This window comes from Aphelocoma coerulescens, chromosome 17 (genome assembly GCF_041296385.1).
Source record: "Aphelocoma coerulescens isolate FSJ_1873_10779 chromosome 17, UR_Acoe_1.0, whole genome shotgun sequence".
NCBI classification, from domain to species: Eukaryota; Metazoa; Chordata; class Aves; order Passeriformes; family Corvidae; genus Aphelocoma; species Aphelocoma coerulescens.
This window is the reverse complement of record NC_091030.1, coordinates 10,959,261-10,974,684: the sequence shown is the minus strand read 5'-3', so window position 1 is coordinate 10,974,684 and position 15,424 is coordinate 10,959,261. Positions and strand designations below refer to the sequence as shown.

The window sequence follows — 15,424 nt, the reverse complement described above, 5'->3', positions numbered from 1 at the left end:
GTAAAATGCAGTGCTTTATACCAGCAACTACATATCACAAGCAGGAATACAAGTCCCACAACAGCTATTTTAGAAGCAAGAAATTTCTTTTCATAAAAGTTAAAGTTTGAAAATGGTGGGAGACAAAAACCAAAACAATTTACAACCTCATTTGATGTTGTCAACACACAACTGGCCACCAACAATTCAAACCACTTTCAAACTTGGTAGGCAGAGGTACAAGATGAGTCACATTGAACTGGGTAGTTGCATCTAACCAAGGAGAAAAGAACAGTTCTCATGCCTTTATCTTACTCATGTGGTACAACATAATAGATGTGCTAAAACAGAACTGTTACCCTCTGCAATCCAACAATGGCTCACACGAGTAGACCAGAAACAAACAAGGAGGAATTAAGGTTTTGAATGATAGTGTAAGAAATTTGTACTTACTTTTGCTATTTTCACGAAGTGGCTCAGTATTTCTGCCCTTATTTTTAAGGTCTGTGCTGTTAATATTTCTCGTACAACCCAAAAACTGACCTGTAAACACATAACTTTATTACAAAAAAATGGACTTTATTAGTCCATGAGATGAAACATTTGCAAACTCTCACAATGCTCCAGGAAGAAAACAGGGTAAGGAAACAAAAAAGTTCTGATCCCATGAATTCTCATCTGTATCACAGCAACTGCCCTGAAGCATTACCACTACCATGAAGAGGTAGAGAAGTGAGACAACACCAAGATAACTGAATGAGCAAGTGAAACAAAAAAAAAAGGGAACAAAATTGCTCACGTTGCACCATAGCAAAACATATTAGGAACTAATAATTAGGAACGAATGGTCTAGAGGAACAACATTAAAATGTGGACAAAGCAATTGAAAACAGAGGCTGTAATTTAAAAATCTTAATCCTGATTTGGAAAAATAGGTTTTAATTCACATGAGTAGTTCTGTTTAACTTTATACTCAAAGACAACTGTCAAACAGTACCTGTTCATGACAGTAATCAAATTACTTACCTGGTTAAACCTTCTAGTAAAGGCAACAATATTTGGAGCAAGGGTGTGTTTTTCTTTCTTATTCCATCCACAGCTGGCTAGTTCCTAGGAAATACATTTAAAAATTGCCATAAAAACCAGAAATTAGTTCTCCTTAACACTGGTTCTAAATCACTCTTCTGTTTTTAGAATCTCAAGTCTCAGTTTCAATCAAAATGTTATTCAACTTTCTAAATGTACACTACTAACTTTAGACACCTTCACACGAAAAGGCAGAGTCAGCCAAAGAGAGTTCCGCTTCTGAAAAGCACTTTGTAATGCTGATAAATGGAACACATTCTAGAGATCTGTACATGCCAGTGTGAGCAGCAGGAAAAGCACTACCAGTTCCAAACGTATTTTAAATCCCAATCTCCAGCACTTAAACTTTCTGCAGATAAAAATGCCAATTTGCATCTGCCAGGACACAGATTCTCCACATGAACAGTCCATGTCTGGTCTTATGATACTGGAAATCATATGTTTATGTGGAAAAAAATCTCAGACTCTACTAGGGACAGCAAAATTTACCTTTGTCAGAAGAGTGGAAGAGGTCAGTAACCTAAGGATATTAAGCGGTTGCAAGACAGCTAGCGAGTAACAATGGAAAATCCTGTGTATGGCAAAATCATTTGACTAGGTTTAAAATTCAGACTGAATAGGAGGATTGATAAAAGTGAGTGATTCAAAATACCCCTGCTGATTTTTTTACTCTGCTACAATATACCATGTTCTAGAATTACACTTCATCTCTTTTTTTTTTTGACGTGGAAGGATGCTGGCCGTTTCCTCAATGTGCATAGTCACAGGAAACTTTCCCATCAAGTGTGCAAAACCCTGAAATTTGTGGAGATTGCAATTTCAGGACTTGGAAAAAAAATCTAAATAAAGTTACATAGAAATCTAGAATGTAAGCATAATTATTTCTGCTAGAGAACAGAGAATTGTTAACTAGACATCCTCTTACTAAACTCTGCAAAGTAAAATGCAGATGTGTATTTTAGTAATAGCTGTTGAAAAGCAGGAAAAAGCCTCAGCAAATACCACATTTAAAGGATGTTTGTGTGTTTGAGATAAGATTTTAGAGTTTTGGTTGCTAAGTCTTAGGTATTTCCATCCATGCATAAGGTCATGTTAAAAGACTAAAACCTTGAATTTCAACCAGAAAATGTTAACCTTCTTAATTTAATAACTTACCTAATAACAAGGAGCAGGTTCATGACAAACACACAGACTATTTCTTGCTTTAAAACCTAGTACTACAGTTGGCAAAATTTCAGCAGAAACAGTTGTTTATTTTTGGCAAACAAACTGTATTGACAATTCCAATAAAATGAAAATCAGAAAGCACAATTAACAACTAATAGTCCCTGGTAACTGCTACGTATTCAAAGACCTGTATTCTAGCAGAAGGTGAAAATACAATAGTTTTCTTTCTGATCACTCCTCACTGAGTTACATCTATTTGCCAGAGTAACACTTCAGGGAATTTCATTTTGAAAAGGCAAAATGAAGCAATGACAAAGGAAAAGAAGGACAGCAAATCAATTGGTTTGGGATATTTTTTGCTATAAAATTCTATGGCACAGGTCTCATAGTAACTAAAATAAATGCAAAATTCGCTTTAAAAAATGAACACCTCTAGTTTTGTATTTTATTTTTTTGGTCATTCATCTCCTTGGAATATGACACTACCTCTGGTTTTGGCAAAGGTAAGTAGAATAAAAAACCCCCTCTGCTTTGTTCTGATATTTGTCTAAACAAAACTTCCTCATGAAAGAATATCTATGTATCAATTTGTACATACTGAAAATATTTTTGTTAGCAGATTTTTCTAAGGGTATTGCTAATTTCTTATGGCCAGAGGCACAAAGTCAAACTCTGAAGTCAGATACGAATTGAAAATTGGCAGCAGAAGGGAGAATAGAGGATTTTTACGCTTGTTAAACTTATCCTGAAGAAACACTCCACTAAAAGCAAGACAAGGCGACTTCCAGGAAAGCAAAGTCATCTCCTTTGGCAACAGATGACAAATCAAAATAACTCATGCTGGATTACATATTCACAGTGCTAACAAGGAATATGCCTAAAAAAATATTAGTGCAGCACAAGAAGGTGAGCATTTTTGAACAAAAAAGCATTATTTAAATCGTCACATTTCCTCAGGCACTAAATTCCAAAGATGTAAGCAGATGGTTTAAGAAAACCTACCTCAGGCTGTATAGCTTTAAATACTGGCATATCCATCAATGTTATCTGGCTCTGCAATGAAGACAGAATTTTACATCATGCAACACGAAGAGCTAACAGTGACATATTTCCATCTGCCCTTCAGTACCTACAAACCATATACATATTCCTCAATGACCAGAACTAACCAGCCCTGGCTTTGGCCTTGCCTGTCCAGGCTGACACACCATAACCAGAAGTGCCCCATCCTGAGTGACACCCTGTCATTCCTCGGCTGTCCCCAGGTGAAGACTTTCGGTACCCGCACCAGTCCAAGGGCAAATACCTGTGCTTGAGAGTCTTCCTGTTATGCAATAAATGCCTGAGACAGTAATGGCAGGAAGAATTACAAGCCTTTCACACAGCGAGCAGCATACATTTTATGTTCACTGGGTTGAAAGGCGATAAATTATTATATGTTAATTAGTTATGACTGGAATATGCTTTAAAGGGGTCATACACAGGTTTTCATTCCCACAGACAGACATTTCCGTTTTTCGTTTCTCTGCATGTTAGTGGGGTTTTTATTTGTTTTGCTCACAGCTACAGGTGGCAAATGGAATTGGAGAGAAAAAAAACAGCTTACAGAAGTTTGGAATTGAGTTAAAAAATGTTACAATGATATAAGGTTGCATGGTTGCATATATCTGTGGTTTTAAAGCACAGCACTAAATCAAGACCCTCAATCAACATGCTTCCATCTCAAACCAAAAGCAATAGGAATAGAAAACTGATGAGTTTAAGCTTACAAGCAACGTTATCTTGACTTCATCATTTTATAAATACAGTTCGAAGATAATCAGAAATGTAGACTACATTCTATGTTCTGGGCTGTCTTTGGACTTAAAATTTCTATTCTGATGAAATCAGACATACCTATTTTCACATGATTTTACAGTTCTGTCTAAATTGTGTCTATTAATTTCTGAATCCAGTCCTTGACCATGGATCATCTGAACCTGGATAACTAGGAGCAAAACCCTTGGGATTTTTTAACTGAGTTGATGCAGATTTGCCATTCAAGTATTTTTGTAATTTTACCTAACAACAGCTCTCATTTGTGTATTCTCTATTAGTGTTAAAAAAGGCTCAAAGTCTCAAAAAGGTTCCAAAAGTGACAAACTTAAAGGAGTAAGGTAGACCTATCTCCAAGACTTTTTTTTGGTGAACAGGTATTAAACAAACTTACATCAAATAATGACACATCCTTTTGATGCTCAGAATTATTAATGAAAACATTCAACCTTATGTGCGGTAGCTTTCATCCTCACTCCTTCCAGTACCCCAGCAAGTTAACACGGAAATCAAAAACAAGGAGCAAGGACAAGAATTGCATTGGATGTTTGTCAAAACTGCAATTCTGCTTTCAGTTTAACACTGAAAAATTGTTATCAAAGAAAGGAAATTGTTTCCTCTCTGTAAGCTTCTTCTCTGCTTTTAAGAAACTTGTTTCAGGAGAGAAGCTGAGTATTTGTCAATTAAAAAAAAAAAAGTTAATCAGACTGTGTTTAGTGGCCAAGGTTGGACTTGATATTACAGGTCTTTTCCAACCTTTAGGATTCTATGATTCTATAAGTAACATCTTCAAACCTATGCCAGGGTCTCCTAAAAGACTTTAAAAAATGCAAATGACTTTATACAGTAAAACAAATATGCAGTGTCAGGTCAGTACTAAATGACTAAATCCCAAGACAGGCTTACTTTACTGAAGCTGATAAAATCAGAAATTTGTTTTCAAGAACACTGGAAGTTTATTTAAAAGATATTTTTTTAAGAAAAAAGATTTCATGTATTTTTTAGTAGTCTGCAAGCTCTGAATATTATACAAGCTTAAATGCAAAAATAACGTTTCTACTTACAGCAAACTCCTCAGGAGTTACTTTCAAGACATCAAATACAACTGCATCATAGCTTTTACTGGCAAAATCTGAACTTCGTCCTTCCAGAGAATCTGAGCTGCTACTACCCTACAAAGAAAAAATAGTAGGCTTACCTGCAGAATGATGAATTTAATCTCAAATTCAGGAAATAAATATCTGTAAAAATACTAAGTAATGACAAAAAAATGTATGAGCTTCAAAAAGTTTCAGACACCAAATTATCAAATTTAGTTTTGCACTGTTCACAAATGTTTCCAACTTCCTTCTGCAAAAACTACAATGACATAAAATTTTAGCTCTATGAAATTTTCTGCTTTAGCAAGCCATCTTTAAAATCATAGACTAAATGAAAGAGCTGTCACACAAAAGGAAACGTGTTGAGATTTTGAAGATTCATATTCCATAGGATTTTTAAAATTAAATATGCAAAGTAAAGAGTGGGAGATCCAAGTCAAGCTGCTCTATCCGTAACATTATAACAAAGGGAAAATTGACACATTCTGAAATTTAACCTGCACACTACTGATTAGGAAAGCCTGACATTTGTACTGGTTAAACCCAAGAAGAGAATAAAGGGGAATGAGTAGAAATGCAGACAGTTATGTTGTATCAGGGAAGTGAGAAGTCAGCATTCAGAAAGAGAAGCACTGCCTCAGTATCTACTGAGGGTAGTGAGTGAAGGATCAAGATTAACACAGTCTTGTTGGACTTCCAAAACATTTTTGATGTTATTCCTCACTCCAAAGACAGTAAGCCCTAGCACAGAAACTGTCCTTGCAAGGATAAATAATTAGTTACAAGGCAGTTGTTACAAGCACTGAAAATATGTGAATCTGAAGAGAATTATGTATAAATAAGTGATGTTTATTATATATTCAACAATCTGGAAAACCCTGTAGAGTTATTGAAAACTATGGCTCTTAATTTTACTTATTTAATGTGGTAAAACAAAAAACCTGGCAATGAAAAACTGAAAAGGGCCTTCACAGGATTGGATTAAGTCTAGAAAAGGAAAAGAGAAAATATATAACAGATTAGTAATATGGTCCTTCATAAATCCACATTGCATCCAACTTTGGAATACATATGCAGTATTAGTCTCCATCGTAAAGCTGAAAAAAAAGTTTCTCCAATCCCACATTTAAAATGTGTGCTTTACAGGACAAGCTTTACTATAGCTGATTATTTCATCATAATATTAGATGAAAGCAAAAAACTAGAAAAACTCAGGCAGCTAATTCCCAAGCAGTGTTCCGTTGGCTGCCACGGAGCAACAAACAGGCTGTTAGCTGTGCACAGCAGTTCAACACTGAACAGTTTTGGAAGTAGCACAAAAGAGCCTCCTGGTCTCCATAGGATACAAATATTAGAATGAACAAAATCTTAGAGCACTTTCTCACTAGCAGACCAGTAAATTAAAAAGAAAAAAAAAAAAGGAAAATGCAGCTGGATATTTCTGGGTTCTATTTCTGACTGACTCCATTTTGATGGTATATTACATTGCTCTGAACTCACTAATAATACATAGCTGCTCTAAGTTACAGGTCAAAAAAGCTATTTAAAACTAAATAAAATGAGTAATCATCAATGACAACAATATAAAAACATGGCTGTGAACACCAAGAACCATGGAGTATTCTACAATTACTCTCTTGCCATGTTAGTTCTTTTTCTTACAAATGGTGTGGTATTTGACTAGTAGTGGAAAGGGCTGCTGTGAAAGCTGAAACAAACCAAAATTTCCATTTTCATACAGGAACTAATAAAACGCAGGGAACTGTACCTCTGGAGTAGCGGAGGTAACCATCACATTGGCCATGAGGTCATTCCTCTTATACATGCTCTCCACAAGATGCAAGAAGTTTCAGCTCAGCCAGCACTGGTTGAAAACAGAAATTCCTGCAAAGCAAATAATTTGTGGAATAAATAAAATCTATAAAAAAACCAAAATGCACACAGAAAATAACCCAGCAATACAAGAGATTTCAGTTTTCTTCCTTGGAGCAAAGGACTTAGGAAACAAGATTTTCTTAGGAGACAGATGCTCTTTTTTTTTCCAGGTACCAACTGTGAAGGAGTACAACTGAATATTGCTAAAGCCATGCTAAGTCCTTACCCTTACTTCCACTCAACTCAAGAAATGCAGGGAAAAAAAAAAGCATTATCTGTCATTTATGTGGAATTAGGTTTTATATAAAGTCCCTCCTAGGCAGGACAAAGTCCCAGAAACTGCAGGCTACCACAAACTGCTTACAGAACTGGCAAGTCAGCTCAAGCTCTGATTCTCTTTAACTGAGAAAACAAACAACATGGTTGTGTCATCATTCCCCACAGCACACATGGATGAGCCCATGGCAAGTACTGCCACTGATTCCTTGTACGTGGACTCTTTCAGCAAAATCTGTAGTTGCTCATGTGTGCAGCTAGGGATACTGCCATATCTCCCTCTGCGTCCTTGAGTTCTCTCCCACAACACTGATCACACCAACAGAAAAATTCTGAAAAAACAAACAGCTAAAAATAAAAATAACCTCTTATTTTACTCTCTTTAGAAAGATGAGGTCTTCACTTCTCATTCTGACAAAGACAAACAATTCTCCCCAGGATCTCGCATGAAATAAGTCACTAATTTTGCTTCAAATAACATCAAAATCTTCTCTGCTAAACAAGGCAAGATTCAATTTCTTTTATCTTGTCTCCTGATAAAATTAACTCATATTTTGAGCACTAACAGACTTCTAAGTATTTCTACGTCTGGAACTGCTCTTCTTAATAGTCCTTACAATACTGAAGTGGAAAGTAATTCTGTAGATGTAATTTCTTTAACGTGTGGCATTTACATTAAGGCCACAAAAATATTGTGTCCTCCATCCCTGCCTTTCTGAATAGGCTCTCCAGGGTGCAAGGAATCAATAACACTGTGAAAGGGGAAAGAAAAATCCCATATGTGAACTTGTATCATGCCCAAGTTCAGTTTTACACCATGTTTGAATGTTCATTATATCAAAGCGAGACAAAATTGCTCTAATACCTAAACCCAAAAGCACTAATATACTTTTGCCTTTCAACATTCAGCACATACATAAATCTTGCAAGGCTAGAAACGTTCATTCTTGACAGGGTCAAAATAGATTTGCTTCCCCTTACAGCCCCCCTGCAAATGTTTCAAATATAACACAAGCACTAAAAATGCACTGCTTCTTCCTATGTGGACAGATTTCTCCAAGATTCACATCTACTAAAAAATACTCCTCTACACATTCACTTGTTTTGCTACCTTGATGAAAGTCATAGGGAACAATTATCCTTTTAAGTCAAAGTCCACTTGGTCATTTGAAGTGCTTCCCCACCTGCAGAAAGCCTCACTCTGCACACAAAGTAACACAGGAGCTAATACTAAGCCTACGGTACAAAGAGGCTGTCGGACAACACAGAGAAAGATATTAAAAATAATACTTCCCAGGACTTGCAATATTTCATGCCAACAAGATTAAAAAGAAATTTTTGAAAGTCTAAAAATTATCAAATATGCCAATATGTTGGCAACAAAAGGTAAAAAGTCACTAAAATGACATACAGCTTCTTTTCACAGCTTTTGATTCTTACAATTTCTTTCAACTCGCTCAGGTTAATCATTAAAATGATGCATTATGCAAACAGTGCTAAAAATCAAAACTAAGAAAACACCTTATCTGTTTGCACAGAAGGTTCATGGGCACACTGCAGTAGATCTCCTTCATAGGCAGCCAGAACCAAAGTGGATAAATCAGGATGAAAACATACATACCACCAGAGGTTGTCTGTTCTTCTTTGCCAATTTGACAAACCCATTTAGATACGTAGTGCTCTCTGAAGCAAAACTGAGGACAGTGCAAAAACAACTGGAAAAAACCAAGCATGGAAGTAAACCTTATAGCCATTATTTTAGCAGCATTTGTCAAATTCTGTTATCTATGCCATAGAAGCAACATTCTCTGAAAGCAAAATGCGAATTTTATATTGCTGTTAGTAATATGCATGTAATGCAGTTAAAGTGCCCATAAGTTCAGTCTCAGTACTTGTTACCCAACTCAGAAGAAAGTCACTGAGACTCTTAAGCACAGAAAACCACTTCTGGCCAAGAAAGTCCCTGTGCTCTAATCTCTGAATGCTAGCAGAGTATAGGAAGTTACCGACTGTTCACATTGCTTTCAGCAAATACAAAAATAACCATGTGAGCAACCACTGATGACCGTTGTTCTCATTGGTTTTTTCACTGGAGGGAAAAATACTGAGCTAGACATGCTTCTTTGTCAGCCCTAGTTCGGCCATTCTGGACTCCACAAGTCAACTGGCTTAGATGATTTCAAAAACCATTTACTTACTATTTTCATTAGTTGATTATGGTTTTCCTAATACCACTGAATCACGAACTGAGAGCTGCAACACACTTTTAAGAAAACATACTTCAGTATTCTACCAAAATAACTGTTCTTCCTTAAGCTTAAATTAGCTGGAAAAGTAGCTCAGTGAAAACAATTAAAGTGCACTAGGGCCCCACCTGGGCACTGATAAACTTGGTTAGAACCAACAAAGTAACCAGTAGGGTTTGGGATTTTTAAAAATAAATTTACAACAGAATAGTTCCAGTTGGAAGTGGCATACAGTGATCATTTAGTCTCACTGCCTGACCACTTCAGGGATGACCAGAACTTAAAGCATGTTATTAAGGACATTTTTCAAAGGCTCTTAAACACTAACAGGCATGGGGCACCAACCACCTCTCTAGGAAGTCTGTTCCAGTATTTGACCAGCCTCTCAACTAAAGAAATGCTTACTGATGGTTCAGTCTGAACCTCCCCTGGTGCAGCTTTGAATCATTTCCATATGTCCTGCCCCTGGATTCCAGGCAGAAGAGATCACCATCTCCCTTTCCATGTCCCCTCTCAGGAAGCTGCAGAGAGCAACAAGGTTGTCGCTCAGCCTCCTTTTCTCCAAACTAGATAATCACAAAGCCCTCAGCCACTCCTCAGAGGATTTGCCTTCCAGAATTTGGTATCAGACATCAGAATGGTAGCAGGAGTCATCCTACAAAAGCAGTTCATGGAGACTGCCTGTTGGTACCTGGTAAAAAATAATTACCTTTATAACCATGCAAACATAGTTATCATCTGTTAACTGGAAATGACTCCACACAAATGGAACACAAACATGAAGAGGGAAAGCACTGCTGCACAATATCAAAGGGAACAAAGTGAAAAACATTTCTGGGTGACAACAGTGATTACAAAAGCAATACATGTTCTCAAAAAAGAACAAATAATAAATCATAAAAACCCCCAAGCAAAGAACCCAATACCATCTTGATCCATATCAAGACAGAGTTGCAGTGCTCTCTCCAGCAGAAGTCCTCCTTCAAAAGTCATTACCCTTCAAGCAAGGCTGCAAACTTGAATAACTTAGACGACTAAGTATAACTTCCCTAAGCATATATCTTGAAGGGAATCTTCATGAAACAGTTACAGGAAAAGAAACATTTATCTGCAAATTACAGTAAAATACTATTACGACTCAAGTTCTCTAAACAGAAGTGACAAACACTTCTGTAATCTCTGGTTATCAAATGTAAGTGAAAATATGAAAGTACCTGTAAGTTTAAATACAGTTGCATACTTACAGTGGAATAAGGCAGCTGCGCACTCAACCCATTTTGCTGCACACCTCCATTAGTCCGCTGTTGGGTCTAGCTCTGGCTTTTCAGTAGTTTTATCTCTTGCTTAAAAGCATAACATTCCTGCAAATACCAGGAAGCAGGATTATGGTGACATTTATTTTACAACTCAGTTCTTCTCAAACGGGGCACTCCTCACCTGAAACATGCACTCTGGTATTTTTATTCTTACCTCTCTCCCTCACGACTTTCATTGTTAGTTCCCCATTCTAGTTTCATTGCTATGTGATAAATTCCCAAATTCAAAAGAACTACAAATACCTCACAAAGGGAAGAGCAATGTATTACAAATTTCATAGCTAAATATACTCCAAATATGTGCTTATAACTCTCCCTCACTCTGTCAATCAACACAAGGTTCAAGCCAATAAGCGTTGTTTATTGGTTTCACTCACTTCTTTCAATGTGCTTTATGAATTGTAAATGATACTCATCCTCACAGCACTTTCTTCAAGGTTTACCTAAACAAAGCAAAAGGGACACAAACCCAAATACAGAGATAAAATAATTACTGTATCAGCAAATAAAGCCATAGCTCTTCCACTAAACACGATCAGCAACAAACCTGAGAAAAATATTGCTTCGATAACTCATTTTGGTAATATTTCTATTAGGCATAGCCCTTTCCTTTTCTCCTCTTTTGCCTTTTACCAACTTTTATAAAACCTAATGTTTAATAAAATTATGCATCAAATGTGAAGAAAATAATCTCAAAGACAGCTTCTTTTACATACTCTGACATGAAAATCCCATTAAAGCCCATGCTGCTTTGATGAAGGTAAAATCACTGCAGATCAATTGGTGTTACAACTGTGCCTCTACTACAGTCTTTATTTTCCTTCTATCGTTAGGGAACCTCCACCTTAAAAAACTCTATCTTCTAAACTTTAAATATATGCAATTCCTACTGGCATCAAAGCAAGCTATCTTTTGCTGGAAAAGGAGTATTCTTTTCACAAACCTAAAACTCATCCAGTAGGCATTCCTCGCATGAGCGAATTATCCTAGTTCATAGAAGAATCAAAATGACAAGTTAAAAATGGGTTAGCAGTCACTTAAGTATTTCAATCAAATTACAGACATGATGCCTGTTGTCTGCCCTGCATCATGTGGCATTTTAGTAAAGGGCAAACCTTGTAATTACTGCGCACCTCAACTTCTAGCTATCTTCCCTTTATTAAAATAAGGCAAATAAACACAAGAACAAATAAAATAACTTGGTTTAAAAGTGTTTTATAATATTTTTCTTCAAACTGGTGCTACATCACGCAGGATGGGCAACATACAGAAAATGAACAAACAACTGTGTGGAGTTCTGCCCTTTACAGCATCTTCCTGTCCTCAGACATGACTATCTACTAGACATGGCATGAATGTTCAACAAGCTAAAAAAATATCTAACTATCAAAGCATCTATTGGAAATAAAAGGCACAGATTGCAACATTCATAGGTAAGGTTTCTGAGGCAAGGAATATCCTTCTGTATTTCAGAGACACCAACGCATCTCAGTTTTTCCAATAATTAGTATGACAAGAGTATCTAAGCTCCATTTTGTTAGGTTTAAAACAACAAACCACAGACAAAAGGCATGATGTACTTCTATAACCAAGAACTTCAATTTCCATTCCTTCTCCATCCACTACATGACAAAACCCCAGGCTGACATAAGCCTACAGAAGCTAGACCAAAAACTGTCTGAAGTGATTTGAAGACAGATCGCAGTCAAGGTTCTTAACAAGACCCGCACGGTATCACCCACATGATACGCAAATAGTTTTCAAATTTAGTCCTAAAGACACAGAAGGACGTGGCCAACCCTAGGTGGTTTCCACCTGTTCCGCCCACACCCCATATCCGTACTACGGCTGCTCTCGCTGTCCGCCCGGAGCCGCACCACGCAGCACCAACTGCACGTGCCCGCCCCGCCTCACCACAGCGGGCCAGTCCCAGAGCCTCCCGGGAGCAGGCAGGGTCGTGGGGACCGCCCTCCCCGCGCCGGTGCGACATCGCCCGGCGGGGAGGGGCCCAGCGACCTTTCCGAGAGAGGCCGCGGGGCCGGTCGGGCGCTGGCGGAGCGGGGAAGCGCCGCCCGGCCCCGCCAGAGCCCAGCGCAACCCCCCCCCCCTCCCCCCCGCCTCCCGCGCACCTGCCGCGCCCCGCGCAGGAGCCGCCCGGACCCGCCACGGCGGGCGGCGATGGGCGCTGCCCCTTTGGGGGGCCGGGAGCCGCCGGCCTCCCGCAAGCGTCGCCTGCGGAGGGTGGGCGCCCGTCCGGGCCCGTCGCCGCAGGGCTCCGCCCGCAGCACACGCCCGGAGCGGGGACGGCAGAAGGCGGAGGGACGAGGGGCTGCGGCGGCCGGTCCCACCTTCTCTGCCGGGCACGCGGGGCTCATCCGCTTCTCACCTGTTCAGGGCTTGATGCCCCGAGCAATACCCACGGCCCCTCTCAGTGAGAGGGAGGCGCCCTCTGCGCCGCCGGGGACGAGGCCCAGCCCGGTAGGGGACCGCGGGGCGGGGCCGGGGCGCGCGGACTGACGCGCGCGCCAGCCAACCGCCTCCCGTGCGGGAGCGCGCACCAATGGGCGCGGGCGGGGCGGGAGCGCGCGAGCGCAGGTGCTGCTGCGCCGTCCTTGGCCGCGCCCGCCTCGCCCGCGCCCCCTGGCGGTCCCAGCGCGGCTCCGCACGCGGCTCTGTGAGGGCTGCAGGAGCGCGGGGGCCGGGCGCGGGTGCCCCGCAGAGGGGCGAGCCCGGGAGGTCCGGGCAGGGCTTCCGAACAGCCCGAGCGTCCCGCAGATCACCGCGCCCGCGCTCCCTCCCGGCCCCGAGCAGCGGGTCTGGCCGCTCCCGGAGAAGAGACGGTGAAGTGCCGTTCGTTCGCGTCCCCTCGCTGCAGCATGGACTGTGCCTTTCCCTTCCCGGTGCATTGACGAACCTCTCGGAACCTCCAAACTAAAACCGGGTTTAGGTTCAGGTCCGGGTGATGATGCTGTTGGGTAGTGACCATGTGTGTTCTTGCAAGGCAGTCAAACAGGGCCTTGTGGGCTTTTTGGTAATTGAGAGTGGTACTTGAAGCTACGAGGCAAAAGGATGGTGCACCTTTCTCCGATTTACAGCTTATCTAAAGGCAACGTTCAGGCACAGTGTGTGCAGGCCTCACTACGGAAAAAACACTGGCTCTGTGGACTCGTAGCTACATGCAGGATTCACCCAGCCCATCAGACTGGCCTGCAGTTTTGCATGTTAGACAACAAAAGTCTAGTGAGGGTATGCAGAGGAAGCTTTGAGATACTGCATGATGCCCAGAATACGTTTAGAAGGTGTCTTTCCAAACTCCTGGTTACTAAAGGTTTTCAGTGCCTATCAAATGCAGAGCAGTTTAAACATCTTCAGATATCCCAACTAAATGTGTGAGTGTGCTTTTCAAAGCATAAAAAATCCATTTGAAAGTAAACTATAAAAATAACTTTAAACATAGATTTGAGATCTGCTTCTGAGTCCTGATGCTCACAACACCAATAACTACATCAAAGCCAAAGGCACTATATGGGAAGGTATTTTCCCTACACTTTCCTCCCCCTCAGAGAGGCTAAAGAAAATTAATTTCATATGAATCTCCAAACATTTAATAGACTATTCTTATTTGAGTTTATCCTATTGGTGTACTGCCAAGCAACACACTTTCTTCTAATACTTATAGCATCAGTTCCCACTAGAGAAAAAGTACAGAGTTCTCTGGCAAAATGTTTTCCGCTCTGTCCTGTATCACCGTGTCAGGACATTAAAACAGAAGTCCATGGGCTACAGCCTTTCAAAAATATACATTAGTTACTGGTATTTCTACAGGAATTTGGAAAAAACTATCTGAAAACTAGTTAACTTCTTATCCAAATGATTATGAGAGTCTGTCAGTTTCCAATCTGCTGCTTAAAGTACGGTAAAATGGTGTTGTTCACTGCCCAGGTAGGTCTCATGCAGCACAGCAGGACAGCCTCTGAAATCCTAGGTATAAACCCTGCTCTGCTAACAATGGAATCACCCAGCACCTGCTCCTCTTGAAGGTGTCATAATGAGGACTGGAAACCTCTTTTTCTGTTCTTGTTTTAGGCTTCTGCTATGTACAGTACCTTAAATGACCCCTACATAACATATTTTAAAAAATCATCCAGCACCCTCTGGTGGAAAAGAATGCATAGACAAGTAATGTTACTTTAGACAATGTCATTAGACATATAATTTCCCAAAATTTTAATGAAATGTTTCTGGCTATAACTCAACTGACTTTTGACTTAATATTCAATTTACATTTTTCTTAAACCCATGTACAATACAATTGTACTATGCTGTTTCATATAGTTCATTAAATGTAGCATCCATGAGATTGGGCTTCATTTTCTCTGCGTGATTATTGCTGGAAGAGTATAAATTCCATATGTCATGTTCACTGGCTAGTCTACCTTCTCCTCAATCTGTTTTCAATAAATTTGCATTATGAAAAGCTAAGCAATGGGGCCTGTGTCTGCATGTACACAAAGATCAGGTGAACAGAACCAGTTCTTTTTAACTGGAACCAATTTTTTCCCTT

At 39.8% G+C, this 15,424-nt stretch overlaps 1 protein-coding gene across 9 annotated transcripts in view; it reads right to left on the bottom strand.

Annotated features, from left to right (window-relative positions):
* The window catches only part of RALGPS1 (Ral GEF with PH domain and SH3 binding motif 1), an 86,830-nt gene extending 73,480 nt beyond the window's left edge, over positions 1-13,350 (bottom strand). For 5 of the 9 annotated variants that reach the window (XR_011155623.1, XM_069031950.1, XM_069031954.1 and 2 more), the window contains exons 1-8: positions 13,247-13,350; positions 10,789-10,905; positions 8,920-9,013; positions 6,916-7,031; positions 5,112-5,219; positions 3,235-3,285; positions 1,006-1,089; positions 433-522 (exon numbers count right to left, since the gene is read on the bottom strand). Coding sequence is in view for 8 of the 9 variants with exons in the window: in XM_069031950.1 (XP_068888051.1) it covers positions 433-522; positions 1,006-1,089; positions 3,235-3,285; positions 5,112-5,219; positions 6,916-6,972 (390 nt within the window). In the remaining variant the exon portion in view is untranslated. The other 4 variants (XM_069031955.1, XM_069031951.1, XM_069031952.1 and 1 more) reach the window with 4 other exon arrangements.
* Between the last annotated feature and the right edge of the window lie 2,074 nt (positions 13,351-15,424).